Below are 15,707 nucleotides of genomic sequence, written 5' to 3'. Positions count from 1 at the left end.
GCTTGCAACCCAGAAAGCCAACCGTATCCTGGGCTGCATCAAAAGCAGCGTGACCAGCAGGTCGAAGGAGGTGATGCTGCCCCTCTACTCTGCTCTCCTGAGACCTCACCTGGAGCATTGTGTGCAGTTCTGGTGTCCTCAACATAAAAAGGACATGGAACTGTTGGAACAAGTCCAGAGGAGGGCCACGAGGATGATCAGGGGACTGGAGCACCTCCCATATGAAGATAGGCTGAGGAAGTTGGGGCTGTTCAGCCTGGAGAAGAGAAGGCTGCGTGGAGACCTCATAGCAGCCTTCCAGTACCTGAAGGGGGCCTATAGGGATGCTGGGGAGGGACTCTTCGTCAGGGACTGTAGTGACAGGACAAAGGGTAACGGGTTCAAACTTAAACAGGGGAAGTTTAGATTGGATATAAGGAGGAAATTCTTTCTTGTTAGGGGGGTGAGGCGCTGGAATGGGTTGCCCAGGGAGGTTGTGAGTGCTCCATCCCTGGCAGTGTTCAAGGCCAGGTTGGACGAAGCCTTGGGTGGGATGGTTTAGTGTGAGGTGTCCCTGCCTATGGCAGGGGGGTAGGAACTAGATGATCTGGAGGTCCTTTCTAACCCTAACTATTCTATGATTCTATGATTCCAGGACCTTGAGCTTGAGCGCACCTTGTGTCACCAAATTCCAATGAAGTTACCAATTTTCATCACACATATTCATGAAATACTTGTTAAATACTAGGTTCAGTATCAGTAAAAGCCAAGAAAATTAATTTAACAGGTGAATAGTTTTGACAGAGCTTTTTGGGGTGTGTGCAGTTTCTTTGGCATTAATCCAAATCTATTAAGGTCAAAAGCACAATCCAAGGAAACAGAGGCCAGTCAGCCCCACTTCAGATCCTGGGAAAATCATGGAGCAAATCTTCTTGGTGAACATTCCTGCTTGGGATCTGCCAGGATGGATCTACCAAGGCTAAATAACACCTGACCACCTCCATTGTCTTCTGTGATACCTGAATTTGTGGATACTGTTCATCTCATCTTGAGAAAGGCTTTTTACTTTCTATTCCCCACAACATTCCAGTATCCAACCTGGGATGTCACAGTCTGCATGGGCAAGTAGCTGGTTGGATGATCAAACATGAAGGGTAGTGGACAATGGGCCGAATCCTATGTGGAGACCAGTAACAAGTGGACTACTGCTGGAATCTGTGCTGGGACATGTCCAGCTCCATGTGTCTGTCAGTAGCATGTGTGCTTGCTTGTTGAGCTCACAGATGGTGCCAAATTGGGAGGACCAGGTGATATACCCCTGAGGGTAAGGGCTGCCAACCAGCAGGACCTGGAACAGCTGGAGGAATGGGCCAGCAAGGACCGTATTAAGTTCAAAAAGATAAATTGAAAGCCCTGCCCATGGGAAGGAAGGGACTCTGTCACCAATTCAGGCTGGGGAGCAGCTGTGCCAGAAAGGTCCTTGTGAGTTTTGAGGTCTCAACATGACCGTAAGCCAGCAGTGCTCACTGGCAGCAAAGTGGCCAAAAACATCCTTGGCTGTATGAATAGAAACTCAGCTAGTGCAGGGAAGTGATATTTTCCACACGGCACGTCTTAGACCCCTTTTAGCTACCGTACCCAGTTCTGGGAACCCCCAGCATCAGAGAATTGTTGAGAATCACAGAATATGAAAGACCAACTGAAGTGAGCTCTGTAGAGGGCCACAATGATGGTCAGCATGCTGGAGCACAAAATACCCTTTCTTCAAAATCAGCCCCCCCCCAACTGGGCTAATTCACCTACAACATATTAGCTTTCAGGACCTTTATTATGTGAAACCTAGTATTTAGCATCCATTACTGTATGAATTTTAGGGTGAACTTCAGTAAACACTAAAGGATGATCTAGCACTAGATGGCAAGTGGGAAATAGAAGCTGGTGAGGCAAGGGAGCCCAGGAGCACCCCACAGGTAGAGCCAGTCATTAGAGAAGTCAGTCCTCAAAATGAGCGGGATGGAGTCCTGATTTATGAAAAGTTTTGTTCACAACTTACTTACAGAAATGACACAGAAGGAAGCACTAATTACTTCACAATGGATTTACCTGAATGACAAAATGAAGTCATTTGAGTCCGTGAAATTCGACATTTTTACATGGAACGTCTTAGGCTGAAAAAACTGACGAAAATCATGAAGTCCACAGCAATAAGCTGGCTTTACAGCTCTGACCTTGCGTGCCACATGAAGGAACTCATTTGCAAGGAGTACCATGTCATGGGAAAAAATCTTTTCCAGAGGCAGCACAGTGGTTGCATTGAACAACTCCCATTTCATATGTGCTGTCAGACACTGTGTGGACTTAAAAACACGCCATTTGTTCACATTTCTAGAGTTTAGAAGAACAAGCCTGTAGATATGCAAGTACAGGGACCAAGTTACTATCATTCACATAAATGCTGAGGGGAAAAAAAATTAATTACAATTTCCAGAAAGCCTCATGCTTTCTGGAAGCATGGATTCCCCTGAACTTAGGAAAACAAGTAAACTGGACACAGAAGGAGTTTGGTGATGAAATGGGTCAGTAATCAGAGAGAGGTGGGAAAGACAGAAAAGGGGAAACAAGAAGACAGCATATTCATAACGATCAGAAGAAATAAAGAATGAGGACAGCTGAGGCATAGCAGATCAAAAACCTGTTTATCCCAACAGCAGACAGCTCAGGCAAGCACATTTCCCAGAACATTCCTCCACTCACTGAATATCTGCACTCAGCAGCCTTAAATGATTTTGCCATCAGTGAAATCAGTTCAAGCAGTAATCGAACAGGGGAAATGTTTGATACTGACAACCTCCTTTGGTAAAGTTTAAATAAGGGGGTTTGCTGTTTCAGTCTGCCACTGCTGATTTGCCCTTTAGTTCTTGTACTGGAAGGGGAATGGAACAGCTGTTTTCACCAACACACTACTCATGATTTTGTAGAACACTATCCTTCCAGCACTATTTTTCTTTCCAGGTTGAGGAATCTTGCTCTATCTAGTTGTTTAGGAGAATCTGGGGGTTCGATCGTGGATCAGTTTACCCAGCACCAGTCCTGTTGTCTCCAAGGGGGGAAAGGAGATAGCAGAGCTCACAGAAAGAGCTTTAAGCTAGATTTAAAGGGGGGAAGGTCCTCACTAGAGATAAGCCTGGGGGCAGCATGCCAGTGTTTGAGTGTGCTAGCAAGGTCCTACAGTCTGCTGTCTCTGTGGAGACAGGGTATGGAGATTCACGTGGCAGAGATGAAGGGTTATGAATGTATTAGAAACCATGGAAGCACCTGAGAATGGTCACATAGGAATTAGGGCTTCTCTCCACAAACAGGTAACAGGATCAACAGCCCAACTGAAGTGCATCTACACCAATGTATGCAGCACGGGCAACAAGCAAGAGTGTTACTGTCCAAAACACATTGAAGCTACATGCTCTTCAAAAACAATGCTCCACTTCCAAAAAGGAGTGCGCCAAGAAAACAGGGACAGCTGATACTGGAGGGTGGGGGTCTATTACAGACCTCCTGATCAGGACGAAGGAGTTGATGAGGCTTTCTACAGGCAACTGGAAGTAGCCTCGCGACTACATGCCTTAGTCGTCGTGGGGGACTTTAATTACCCTGATATTTGCTGGAAGACTCACACAGCCAGTCATTCACAGTCTAGGAGGTTCCTCGAGTGCATTGATGATAATTTCTTAATGCAAATGGTAGACGTACCAACTAGGGGAGCAGCGCTGCTAGATTTAGTACTCGCCAACAAGGAGGGTTTGGTCGAAGTGGTGACGGTCAATGGCAGCCTTGGCTGCAGTAACCATGAGATGGTGGAGTTTAGGATCCTGTGTGGGAGGAATAGAATACCTAGCAAAGCCACAGTTCTGGATTTCCGAAGGGCCAACTTTGGCCTCTTCAGTCAACTGCTAAGGGAAGTCTCATGGGAAAGTGTACTAGGTGGTAAAGGGGCTCAAGATAGTTGGTTAGCATTCAAGGACCGCTTCTTCCAAGCTCAGGATCGGAGCGTCCCAATGAGTAGGAAGTCAAGTAAGGGATCTAGGAGACCGGCGTGGTTAAACAAGGAGCTGCTGGGCAAACTCAAGTGGAAAAGGAGAATCTATGGATTATGGAAGGAGGGGCTGGCCACTTGGGAGGAATATCGGACAGTTGTTAGAGGATGTAGGGAGGCAATTAGGACAGCTAAGGCCTCCTTGGAACTCAATCTTGCTAGTCGGGTTAAAGACAATAGAAAGGGCTTCTTCAAACACATAGCAAATAAAACTAAAACAAGAGGCAATATAGGCCCACTGCTAAATGAAGTGGGTACCCTGGAGACAGAGGATATAAAGAAGGCAGAGGTGCTAAATGCCTTCTTTGCCTCTGTCTTTACTCCTGCAGACTCTCCCCGAGGGCCCCGGATTTCTATAGCCCCAGAAGGAGTCAGGACAAAGGAGGAGTTTGCTTTGGTAGATGAGGATTGGGTTAGGGATCAGCTATGCAAACTGGACATCTGTAAATCGATGGGTCCGGATGGAATGCACCCACGGGTGCTGAGGGAGCTGGCGGAGGTCATTGCTAGGCCACTTTCCATCATCTTTGGTAAGTCGTGGGAAACGGGCGAGGTGCCTGAGGATTGGCGGATGGCAAAGGTCACACCAATCTATAAGAAGGGCAAGAAGGAGGACCTGGGTAATTATAGACCGGTCAGCCTTACCTCCATCCCTGGAAAGATGATGGAACAACTTATTCTTGACTCCATCACTAGGCATATCAAGGATGAGGGGGTCATTAAGAACAGCCAACATGGTTTTATGAGGGGGAAGTCATGTATGACCAACCTTATAGCCTTCTATGAGGAAGTGACTAGGTGGAGGGATGATGGTAGAGCGGTAGATGTAGTTTTTCTTGATTTCAGTAAGGCATTTGATACTGTCTCCCACAGCATCCTCATAGATAAGCTAAGGAAGTGTGGGCTTGACGATCAAGTAGTGAGGTGGATCGAGAACTGGCTGAAAGGAAGAAGGCAGAGAGTTGTGGTCAATGGCGCAGAATCTAGCTGGAGGTCTGTGACTAGTGGAGTCCCTCAGGGGTCGGTGCTGGGACCGGTGCTGTTTAATATTTTCATCAATGACCTGGATGAGGGAACTGAGTGCACCCTCAGCAAGTTTGCTGATGACACAAAACTGGGAGGAGTGGCTGACACACCAGAGGACTGTGCTGCCATTCAGCGAGACCTGGACAGGCTGGAGAGTTGGGCGGGGAGAAACTTGATGAAATTTAACAAGGGCAAGTGTAGAGTCTTGCATCTGGGGAAGAACAACCCCATGTACCAGTACAGGTTGGGGGTTGACCTGCTGGAAAGTAGTGAAGGGGAAAGGGACCTGGGGGTCCTGGTGGATAGGAGGATGACCATGAGCCAGCAATGTGCTCTTGTGGCCAAGAAGGCAAATGGCATCTTAGGGTGCATTAGAAAGGGAGTGGTTAGTAGGTCAAGAGAGGTTCTCCTCCCCCTCTACTCAGCCTTGGTGAGGCCACATCTGGAATATTGCGTCCAGTTCTGGGCCCCTCTGTTCAAGAAGGACAGGGAATTGCTTGAAGGAGTCCAGCGCAGAGCCACAAAGATGATTAAGGGAGTGGAACATCTCCCTTATGAGGAGAGGCTGAGGGAGCTGGGTCTCTTTAGCTTGCAAAAGAGGAGACTGAGGGGTGACCTCATCAATGTTTACAAATATGTAAAGGGTAGGTGTCAGGATGATGGAGCTAGGCTTTTTTCAGTGATATCCAGTGATAGGACAAGGGGCAATGGGTGTAAACTGGAACATAGGAAGTTCCACGTTAACATCAGGAAGAACTTCTTTACTGTAAGAGTGACAGAGCACTGGAACAGGTTGCCCAGAGGGGTTGTGGAGTCTCCTACACTGGAGATATTCAAGGCCCGCCTGGACAAGTTCCTGTGTGATGTACTGTAGGTTACCCTGCTCTTGCAGGGGGGTTGGACTAGATGATCTTTTGAGGTCCCTTCCAACCCTTGGGATTCTGTGATTCTGTGAAATATGTAAAGGGTAGGTGTCAGGATGATGGAGCTAGGCTTTTTTCAGTGATATCCAGTGATAGGACAAGGGGCAATGGGTGTAAACTGGAACATAGGAAGTTCCACGTTAACATCAGGAAGAACTTCTTTACTGTAAGAGTGACAGAGCACTGGAACAGGTTGCCCAGGGGGGTTGTGGAGTCTCCTACACTGGAGATATTCAAGGCCCGCCTGGACAAGTTCCTGTGTGATGTACTGTAGGTTACCCTGCTCTTGCAGGGGGGTTGGACTAGATGATCTTTTTAGGTCCCTTCCAACCCTTGGGATTCTGTGATTCTGTGATTCTGTGTACACTGCAAACTAAAAGGTTAGCTGGTAAGATGCAAGAAAGAATAAGTAACAGGCACAAAAACCAGAAACGATGCTGTAAGAAGCAGCACTGTTCAGTGAACGCAGTCAAAAGCCTTTCCTCCAATGTGTATGAACACCAGTTAGGATTTTTTCTAAAGAAGTTACAGTGGCAAAGAACATGGGAACCAACAGAACAAGAAAAAAAAAAGATAAAAGGAAGTTTCAAACGCTGTGAAGAAAAGCAGACATCATGAAAAGACAGAGAGAGAACAGTACATTAAATGCACAAATTTTAAGACTAGGCGCACCTGTTAAATAGGCATCACTATTGAATGAGGTTTCCTTAAGCCACCTTTTGAATCATTAACTTGAGGCTTAACGTAACTTTCAGAATAATATCTAGATCTTTGTCTGAAAAGATCAAAGCTTTACTGATCCGTGTAACATTTCATTCCACTGGTTAACAGCCTTTTCCACTAATAGGTAACAGCGCCATTTTCTTGATGTGTTTCAGTACTATCTTGCTAATTCTAGCAATAATGCTCCTTTTCTGTCCCAGGCCTGAATTGCTTATCTATTGTCAGCTCCTCAAATCTCATCCTAATTAAATCCAAAATGTAATCTTTTACAGAGGAAATGCAGTCTCTATATTTTTCCTCAGTATTTGCTATTGCATATTTTAGAGGTAATGCATTTGTTAAAAATGCTTAAGCATCTTAAATATCCTCTCATCTATGCCTGTCTCCTTTATTTAACACTAACCTTTAGCCACCTGCAGCTTTTTTTTTTTAATCAGTTTTATAGTTACTACCAGATAAAAACCCTGCATTTCCTGGTACTGAAACATGAGCAGCCTTAATATTAAACATGTACATGCAATTTCTCACTATTTTTCAGACCCTGCCACATAGTTTCATTCAGCACACTAGTATTTCATATTTGCAAGTTTTAAAGCAAATATAATAAAGAAGCTTAATAGTGTGGAAAAGTCTAAAGACTTATTTACAGTGAATGACAGCCATAGAGATTAGGAGGAACAAATTGCTACAAGATAACTTTCATGAAGGGAGTTTAGGGTGAGGTGAAAACAACAAAACCTGAAGAGTAAAATCTGTCACTGACAGCGAAATTAACATCCCAGCTTTTCAGGGTGGAAATGAAAAGTAAAAACCACCCAGAACCACAGTATACCTACCACTGGAAAGACAGAACAAGAATTACTCCTAAAGGACAAACCCCATGTTTATGGGTATCACTGATTTTCTACTGATATAGCAGAAGGCTCATGAAGTATGAAACAAAAAGACTGATGAGAGAAGAATTAAAAAAAAAGAGTAAAAAAAGAACTAAGAAACTGGTGTTACAGAATGAGAAGACGCAGAGTACCTCAGGTGAAGCAGAAGACATACAGAAGCCCCTTAACATCCTCAAAACTGGGGCAACGGCAACAAATTTAACATTACTAGCAGAAAAATCAGACCTGAAGTTTTACACTTAAAGAAGTGCCCAAGCATTTTAAAATAACCAAACGTAAGTGTAAAGCCCACTCAGTAACTCAGTACGTTCTATGGCCAGCAGATGGCATGTGTGACAAAACCATTACTACAGCAAGTTCATTTCCGTGTAAGGACTGCTGAATAAGCAAAACCAGTCAGCTTTCAAAGCTTACTACCACAAAACATGGCCGGTCATGGCAACAAAATATTTCCTAAATGGTTAAATGGTTTTCTTTAAAATACTTACATCTGAGTTTGTCCAGTATTTTACCACCACACATAGTTGCTAACATCGCTTTCACTGAAAATACTGTCAGCTTCCCATGGCCCTCACTGTGGAGAAAAAATTACATGGTAAGTAATTACTACACAATGAGAAGTAACAAAAATACTTGAAGCCTAGGAATGAAATGCAAAAAAGGCCCTCCATTAACTAATAAGATTTGCCAAAACTTTTTACTATAACTTTAAAACACTGACAACACTATAATTTTTAATAGACGGGAACAGTTAACAAGTGTCTGATCACAAATCAAGTTCTCTTGCACAATTATGAAAAACACACTTGCTGAATGCCAAGGTCTACTCTTCTCTTGCATAAAGTTGCTTTAAATTTTCACTCCTTGATCTAAACTCTGATGTTCAAATACACATTTAATTTTAAAACTAGTCCAGTAATTGATAGCTAACAGAGAAGTCGTTAGATATCCTGAATCCTATACCACCTAGAACAGGAATAATGTTAACATTGCTTTATTTTACTTTAATAAAGCTGTTGTGCTATCAGAACAGATGGTACATCTGGGGAATCATTTTCTAGTATCAGCAAGAGAAAACAAATTTGTCTCCATGGAAAGTATGCAAAAGCCCATTCAGCATGGTACGATATGTAAAACAGGAACATGTATTCTTCCTGTTAACAGGAAGGAAGATAAGGATGAAATGATGAGGGAATTAATTCACAAGAACCAGAGAAGGAGGCTTGCTGGGGTGAAGCACAGAACAGTTGATGCTCAGTGCTGGCCCAGGTGGCATGCATCTCGCCTTCCTGTCTCTTGAACTTCTGTCATTCATAGGACTAAAGACAGGACGCAGAAAACCTCCACTTTATGATAGTACAATAGCCACAAAGTAGTGATCTCAGTATAAGCCCACTGTTATTGTGAAGTCAGTTGAACACTGCTTTAGTGGTGTGTATGGCAAAAGAAATGAGTGTAAACATGGTAAGAGCTGTTGGAATACTGAACAACTTACTCCCAAACAGAAACATACCGAGTCATTACCCTTAACTATAAATAGCAACAGTGGGGCAGACTGACAATCCACCAAGAAAGTCAAAGTCATGGTTAAAAGGAGAAAAAGAATTAAAATAAGTTCAGGTAACTAGTTCTTCCCTGTGAGGGTGGTGAGGCCCTGGCACAGGGAGCCCAGAGAAGCTGCGGCTGCCCCATCACTGGAAGTGTTCAAGGCCAGGTTGGACAGGCTTGGAGCAACCTGGTCTAGTAGAAAGCATCCCTGCCTGTAGCAGGGGGCTGGAACTGGATGAGCTTTAAGGTCCTCTTAAAGGATCCTCTCCAACCCAAAGCAGTCTATGATTCTATAATGAACTGTAATTAACTGTATTGGAAGGATAATTTGTACTATAATGGAAAACGCGATGACAGGGAAAACACATGATGGGTGTTAGAAGGGATCTAGAAAAACTCTAGACTACTTCTCAGTGGAAATGAGATGCATACTTAACATTTGCACTTGGACGACTATCACTTGGAAAGTGTCAAAATTAGAATTATTCAAAGTAAATATTGGCTCCTGGTATTGAAGTATTGACAAGGTCTAATGTCAGTGACAGACGAGCAAACAGATGGAGACATCAGGACACAACCAAATAACATTTTTCCCCCTTTCACACTGAAAGTTAATATGCAAATATTATCTTCTGCTAACATTTCACACTCCATGGTGATGGAAAGGCTCTCAACCTTTCTCAGGCTGAGAAGTGCCTGAAATATAACATGCTGTCCTGGGTTCAGCAGTAGCAGTCATTTTTTCTCCTTCTTAATAGCTGGTGCAGCGCTGTGTTTTTGACTTTCGGCCTGGGAAGAGAGCTGGTAACACAAATGTTTTAGTCTGACCAAGGACTTTCTGAGCCTCATGCTCTGCCAGGGATAAGGGGAGGTGGGGAGGAAGCAGAGACAGGACACCTGACCCAAGCTAGCCAAAGAGGTATTCCATACCACAGCACATCATGCCCAGGGAGATAACTGGGAGTTACTCGGAAGGGCACAGACTCTCTTGGGGGGTCGTTGAACTCGTTCGGCAGTGGTATTGTATTCTCTTCCCTTGTTATTTTCTCTTATCATTATTATCATTGGTGGTAGCAGTAGTGATTTGTGTTATGCCTTCGTTACTGGGCTGTTCTTATCTCAACCAGTGGGAGTTACATTCTCTCGATTCTCCTCCCCATCCCTCTGGGAGCAGGGGAGGGGAAGGAAAGAAAAAGAGGGAGAAAAGGCAGGGGGGGGAGTGAGGGAATGAGCTGTGTGGCTTGGTTTAAACCATGACAGTTCTTTTTGGCGTCCAACGTGGGTCACAAGGGGTTGAGATAACGACAGATCTGACCGGGGTGTGTCTAATCGTATTTGTGATAGCATTCATTGTTTTAGATTAATAGTCACTCGTCACAGTGCTGATTTATTGGCTCTCAAAGTTGTTCCTCTTGATCTCACAGTCCCAGTACACCATACCTTACTTAGAGCTGGTATTTGCTGTGGTAGCGTTTTTCAAGTACGATGTACTGGGACTGTGCCCAGGCCGAAAGTCAAAACACAGTGCTGCACCAGCAACTAAGAAGGAGAAAAAAATGACTGCTACTGCTGAACCCAGGACACATGCTATTTCTCTAATACAGACTCAAAGTATCTTTCCAAAATCCCCTCTACAGAGGCAACGCAATCTCCTAGAGCTACAGTTGCAGGAAGAGCTCTGGTGAGCAACAGTGATTCAAAGACCACCACTTTGTTGATATCCAGTCCCCTTTTAACCTCTCTTCAAGCCTTGACCTCCACTTTTATCTGAGCCAATCTTACTAGTTAATTCAAATCTCCTTAAGTTACAGTTTCAGGCCTCTTCTTTTCTTTTTAAGACGTTCATTTTCTTTCAAATGAAAGTTCAAATGAAAGCTTTGAATTCATTTCCAGGAAAAACAAGTTACTAAAGTCATCAATATCTCCTCTCACGACACAGACTTGCCCTTGCCAAGGTATTGTATGGTGCCTTCAGATATCAGGACTGCTTCTGCTAACATTCTGTTTATTAATCAAGAAAAACCTCCAAACTCCTCCCTCTGCAATCTGGTAGAGGTGTTATTAAGCAACATGCCAAAAAATGATTTTTGTACCAATGCAATTCAATCTGCTGAATTCCCCATGGAAATGAAAAGGGGCAAAACTTTCAGTATTATTTTAAAACTCCTATAACAATTAGGAGTTCTGAGGATTTGAAACAGAACTAGAAGACTTGTTTAAAAAAGTCTGGGCCTGTGAGGCTTCTTCAAGTTGCCTGAAGAGAGCATCATCCTCTATGTTTTCCTGACCAGGTGGTCTGTAGCAGACACTCACAGGAACAATGTCCACGTCAGTCTTCCTACTGATCCTGACTCCAGCTCCAAGCTGGCTCATCATCTATGCCCAAGCAGAGCTCCATGCACTCCAGCTAATCTCCCATGTAAAAGGCAACTTCCCTCCTTGTCTGTCCCTCTAAACGAACCCACTGCAGCATGCCAGTGGTGTCAGCTCTCCTACTGACTCTCCTACAGCTCTCCTCAAGAGAAATCAGACCTCTATTCCCTCCTGTTTGTCCCCCAGGCTGCACACAACGTACAGCCACTTCAGAGTCACCCAGTCATGCTAATTGCCCAGAAAAGACACAAGAGCTTTCTGCTCAGCATTGATGTGCAGCCATTTCCTTACATATGCTTGAAATGAGTCCTTTGTGCTGACTACAAGGCTCTTCTTAATCACATCCCTCCACACCTTGCCCACTAACTCACTTCCTCACTTGTTTGTTGGTCATTATCTCCCTCTCCCTTACTGCACACTGCTTTACTGCCAGCATACAGTGTGGTGTGATATCTGCAATTTAAAATGAAAAAAGAAGATGGAGCAACTAAACCACTGACAAATTAAAAGTGATTTCTAGAAACAATGAAATAACAAATGACTGCCCTGACACAGCCAGATGGAGCCAGGGTATGAGCTCTTGGATGCCAATAACGAGTCAGGGACCTTGGGAAGCCCTGAGAGTCTTGGGAAAAGCAGACCAGGAACAAACTGTCAAACACCCACACAAAGCTCTGCAAGAGAAAGCAGCAAAGAACATCATACCACAGCCATTCTTACTTAACTCATTGATGATGCTGTATGAGCCATCATTTCTGCACTACGGTCAGGGTTGTTCTATAGGTCCCAGTGAAGTGTTCATTGTGGGTGCTTTTCATACTTAGATAACAGAAACTCTAACATAAATATTTCTGTGGGGAAGAGGTTAGTCAAATCTTTGATTCCTGTACCTACCTGGTGGAATGTTGGTTATGTTACCACCAGTACCATGTTGTAAGAAGCTTAATGCACTATGTGCATTCAAGCAATCACATAGCTACCCCAGCGCTGCCATTCCCGTGCAGCTGGGTCCTTCTGGGTTTTTTAAATTAACGTCTGCCATGTTAACGAACTCCTGGAGGGGGAGCCCCAGCCCTGCCTCTTCGCTTACTCCCTATTCTCCTACTACACAACAGCGAAGCATCCCAGCTTCTCTCTCAGCCACATGTGCCAGCTGGAGGAAGCTAAAGAGAAGCTGTTGTACTGTGCTGGGATCCAGCTTGCTGCTTGGGTTCCAGAAAAGGCATAACTTGAAGGGTTGAGGGCAGCAAGGGAGAAAAAACATATTTCAACTAAAGCCTCAATCTTTTGAGCCAGCTCCCCAAAACATAACCATGTCTACTTTTAAATTCTGTATTTTCTAATGCGACCTGTCTCAGAATAACTAGCACCATCAGCTAACCCTCACAACTTGTCTCACAACTAATAGCAAATGAAAACTCAACAGAGAAAGACATTTGATTCTGTTGTCGTAGGAGTCTTCCTGCTCTAATCTTTGTGTTGTTTTTATCTGCCCTTAGTGAGACAGGGACTATTCTGAAGTCTTGGACTAATATGAGGGAAACCTAGCTCCCTTTGGTAACAATAACAAGTTACATTGGGAAAGGATCAAAGCCTGGACATCACAACAGAACTACTACTGGGCATATTCAGTACCGCAAATTGTCTTGGGTGAAACTCAGTCTGTGACAAAGTATCCTGGCCACAACCAGTCCTCTACTCCAGGAGAGAGGGCAATGGCAGAAGAAAGATAAGACTGAAATAATAGCTGGCTGTGAGAAAGGTAAGACAAAAAGTAAGGAGAGTGCTAACTGACAGTGGAATCAGAGAATCCCCCAGAGACACACCTACTCAGGAAGACTAGCAGATCAAACCTTGAAGAAAGAGGCTGAGAAAGAAACTCATAAACCTGTATGCAAGCAAAAACCTAGACAGGATCCTGAACAAGAAATCAGGCTTCTTCCAGCCAAGAAACAAGAATTAGCCTTTATGGGCTCATAGTATGTTAGAAGTGGATGCAAGCTGACTGCCAAAACAAGGTAGCGTTATAGAACAGTCTTGTTGATCAGGGTTCAATAAAACATTTTCACTTTTTAAAACAGTGCTATACCACCATGAGGTTAACATGATGTTCTATCATAGTCTGCAGAACACAGTTTTACTTTGTCTTCAGTTCAGATACACAGCTTACAGCAATCTGCAAGGTCCAGAAGGCACTAACCTGTCTTTCTTAATAAATCAGTTTTTAAGACAAAGCATCACTGCTGTGGCAACATAAATCTCTGCAGGCACTACTATGATATTAAATACATCTCTGTGTGCACAACACAATTCCATGAACTTGAGAAACAGCAAGTGGACAGTTTGCCAAAGACTCATGCAGTTGTTGGCTGCATTCATCTAACTTAAAGAGAAAATTAGTTTAAGAATACAACTAGAGGAGTTACTAGCCTGTCATATGCTGCTATCATGAAGTTGAGGAGGAGGCTGATGGATTGCTCTACACTGATTTGGTGAGTAGAAGGAAGGCGTTTGTTTAGCTGGTAGTAGATGGATGAAATAATTGTTTCTAGCCGAGACACGTTGATCTCTGTGTTATGATCCAAAGTGTTAAGGCCATTATCTCGGAAGGCTTCAATCATATTCCAGATATCAACAAGATGAACTAAAAACAAAGGAAAACAAATTAACTTCTATTCTGTAAAGCATGCAAGCTTACTGTTATGGTACTATTTCCGAATAGTCTGTTAGCTTTTATTTTGGAATGAACAGTTACTTACTCGTTTTCAAAGTGAGAGACAAACTTGATACTCACTCATAGTTTGTGTCAGCTACTTTAACATAACAGATCTGTGCCCAGATATCTTGTGGGACTTTTATTCCACCCTTAATGTGCTCTGACAGAAAAACTTCATATAGGAGAAAAGCGATCTATCAGCATGCAGTGCGCTTTAGCAATTAGGTAGCATCATTTCAGGACTTCAGCCACATTCTAAATCCACTACAAACTGGTGCAATAATTTTGAACATCCTTATGCTAACTAGTAGTTGAGTATTGAAGGAGGAACTTGATGTTCCAGTTAAACTGTGACTGTTTCCAGTTGATCCAGTTGCCAAGTCCAGAGCACAATACTTTGTAAACACGCGCCTAGAACTCCAAAGCATTTCCCTAAATTACCCTGCCTTATCTTAGCATCTATCTTAAGAAGCATTAACAACACAGAATGTTTTCCAAACCCACAGTATGAGATCTGCAGAACCACATTAAATAATATTTTTTTAATGTTTCAAAGCTTGAAAGATAAGCACGATAGTGGGAGAAGACACAGGATCAGCAGTAATCCATCAGTCCAAACGGAGCGTGAGCCAACAGTTACAAAGGACTGATTTGCTAACTTCACAAGTTTTGTTAGCTTCCTTCATTCATCAAAAAGGGTCTGAAGTAAGGTGTAATCTTTAACATTTCTTTAATAAAACTTGTCTTTACATTTTTCACATAAATACCACACAATGATAAAAGACAAGGCACCTATTTACACCAAGCATATGCCCCAGATCACCCTGTGGTCCAGACAAAGACCATAAATGCACAGCCTCATCTACACCTACATGTATCGTAAAGGTTACTCGAGGCATATGCATTGCATCAGTGAATTGGGCTCAAGGTGTGCAATGTACTATAATTAGCATTTCTTAATACCTCTCTACTGATTAAGAGAGATTTTTAATTTAAAAGCATGAATTACAGACACAGACTAACACTTCTCCACAGGAATGAAAAAGCTGTAATCCATTCATCACACTAAAGGCATTGCAGGTACTGCCACGCAGTCCCAATACACACACCCCCTGGGGCCAGCTCTGGTACAGAGAAGCTACAGTTTGCAGTGTGAAGTTGCCCATGTCTTCTGCAGTACTCCTCAGCTGTTGTGTCCTCCTCCACACCAGACAAACACTAACTCCACTTTTCTGAAAGGAGGGACCAACTCGTGTGTACATACTTCTGCTCCACTTTTTGCTGTGTCCAATTCAACTCTGGTAATAGAATGCAAAGTTGTGTCACCTACTCACCCTCGACACAAATCTTTGCTTTGGTGAGCCACCCAAGGCCAAAAGGCTCACAGAAAAGAATGACAAAACTTACACTGACTAGTATGGTATAAACTTTAC

The 15,707-nt window shown here is 43.5% G+C and overlaps 1 protein-coding gene across 18 annotated transcripts in view; it reads right to left on the bottom strand.

Moving 5' to 3' along the window:
• Window positions 1–15,707, bottom strand: part of DTNB (dystrobrevin beta) — a 198,546-nt gene that overhangs the window by 159,876 nt on the left and 22,963 nt on the right. For all 18 annotated transcript variants that reach the window (XM_065682020.1, XM_065682021.1, XM_065682023.1 and 15 more), the window contains 2 exons: window positions 13,989–14,202; window positions 8,126–8,211 (listed from right to left, as the gene is read on the bottom strand). In XM_065682020.1, coding sequence (XP_065538092.1) covers window positions 8,126–8,211; window positions 13,989–14,202 — 300 coding nt within the window. The remainder of the gene's footprint in view (window positions 1–8,125; window positions 8,212–13,988; window positions 14,203–15,707) is intronic.

Source organism: Lathamus discolor, chromosome 5 (genome assembly GCF_037157495.1).
Source record: "Lathamus discolor isolate bLatDis1 chromosome 5, bLatDis1.hap1, whole genome shotgun sequence".
Taxonomy (NCBI): domain Eukaryota; kingdom Metazoa; phylum Chordata; class Aves; order Psittaciformes; family Psittacidae; genus Lathamus; species Lathamus discolor.
Note: the sequence above shows the minus strand (reverse complement) of the source record. Positions and strands in the feature narration are given on the sequence as shown.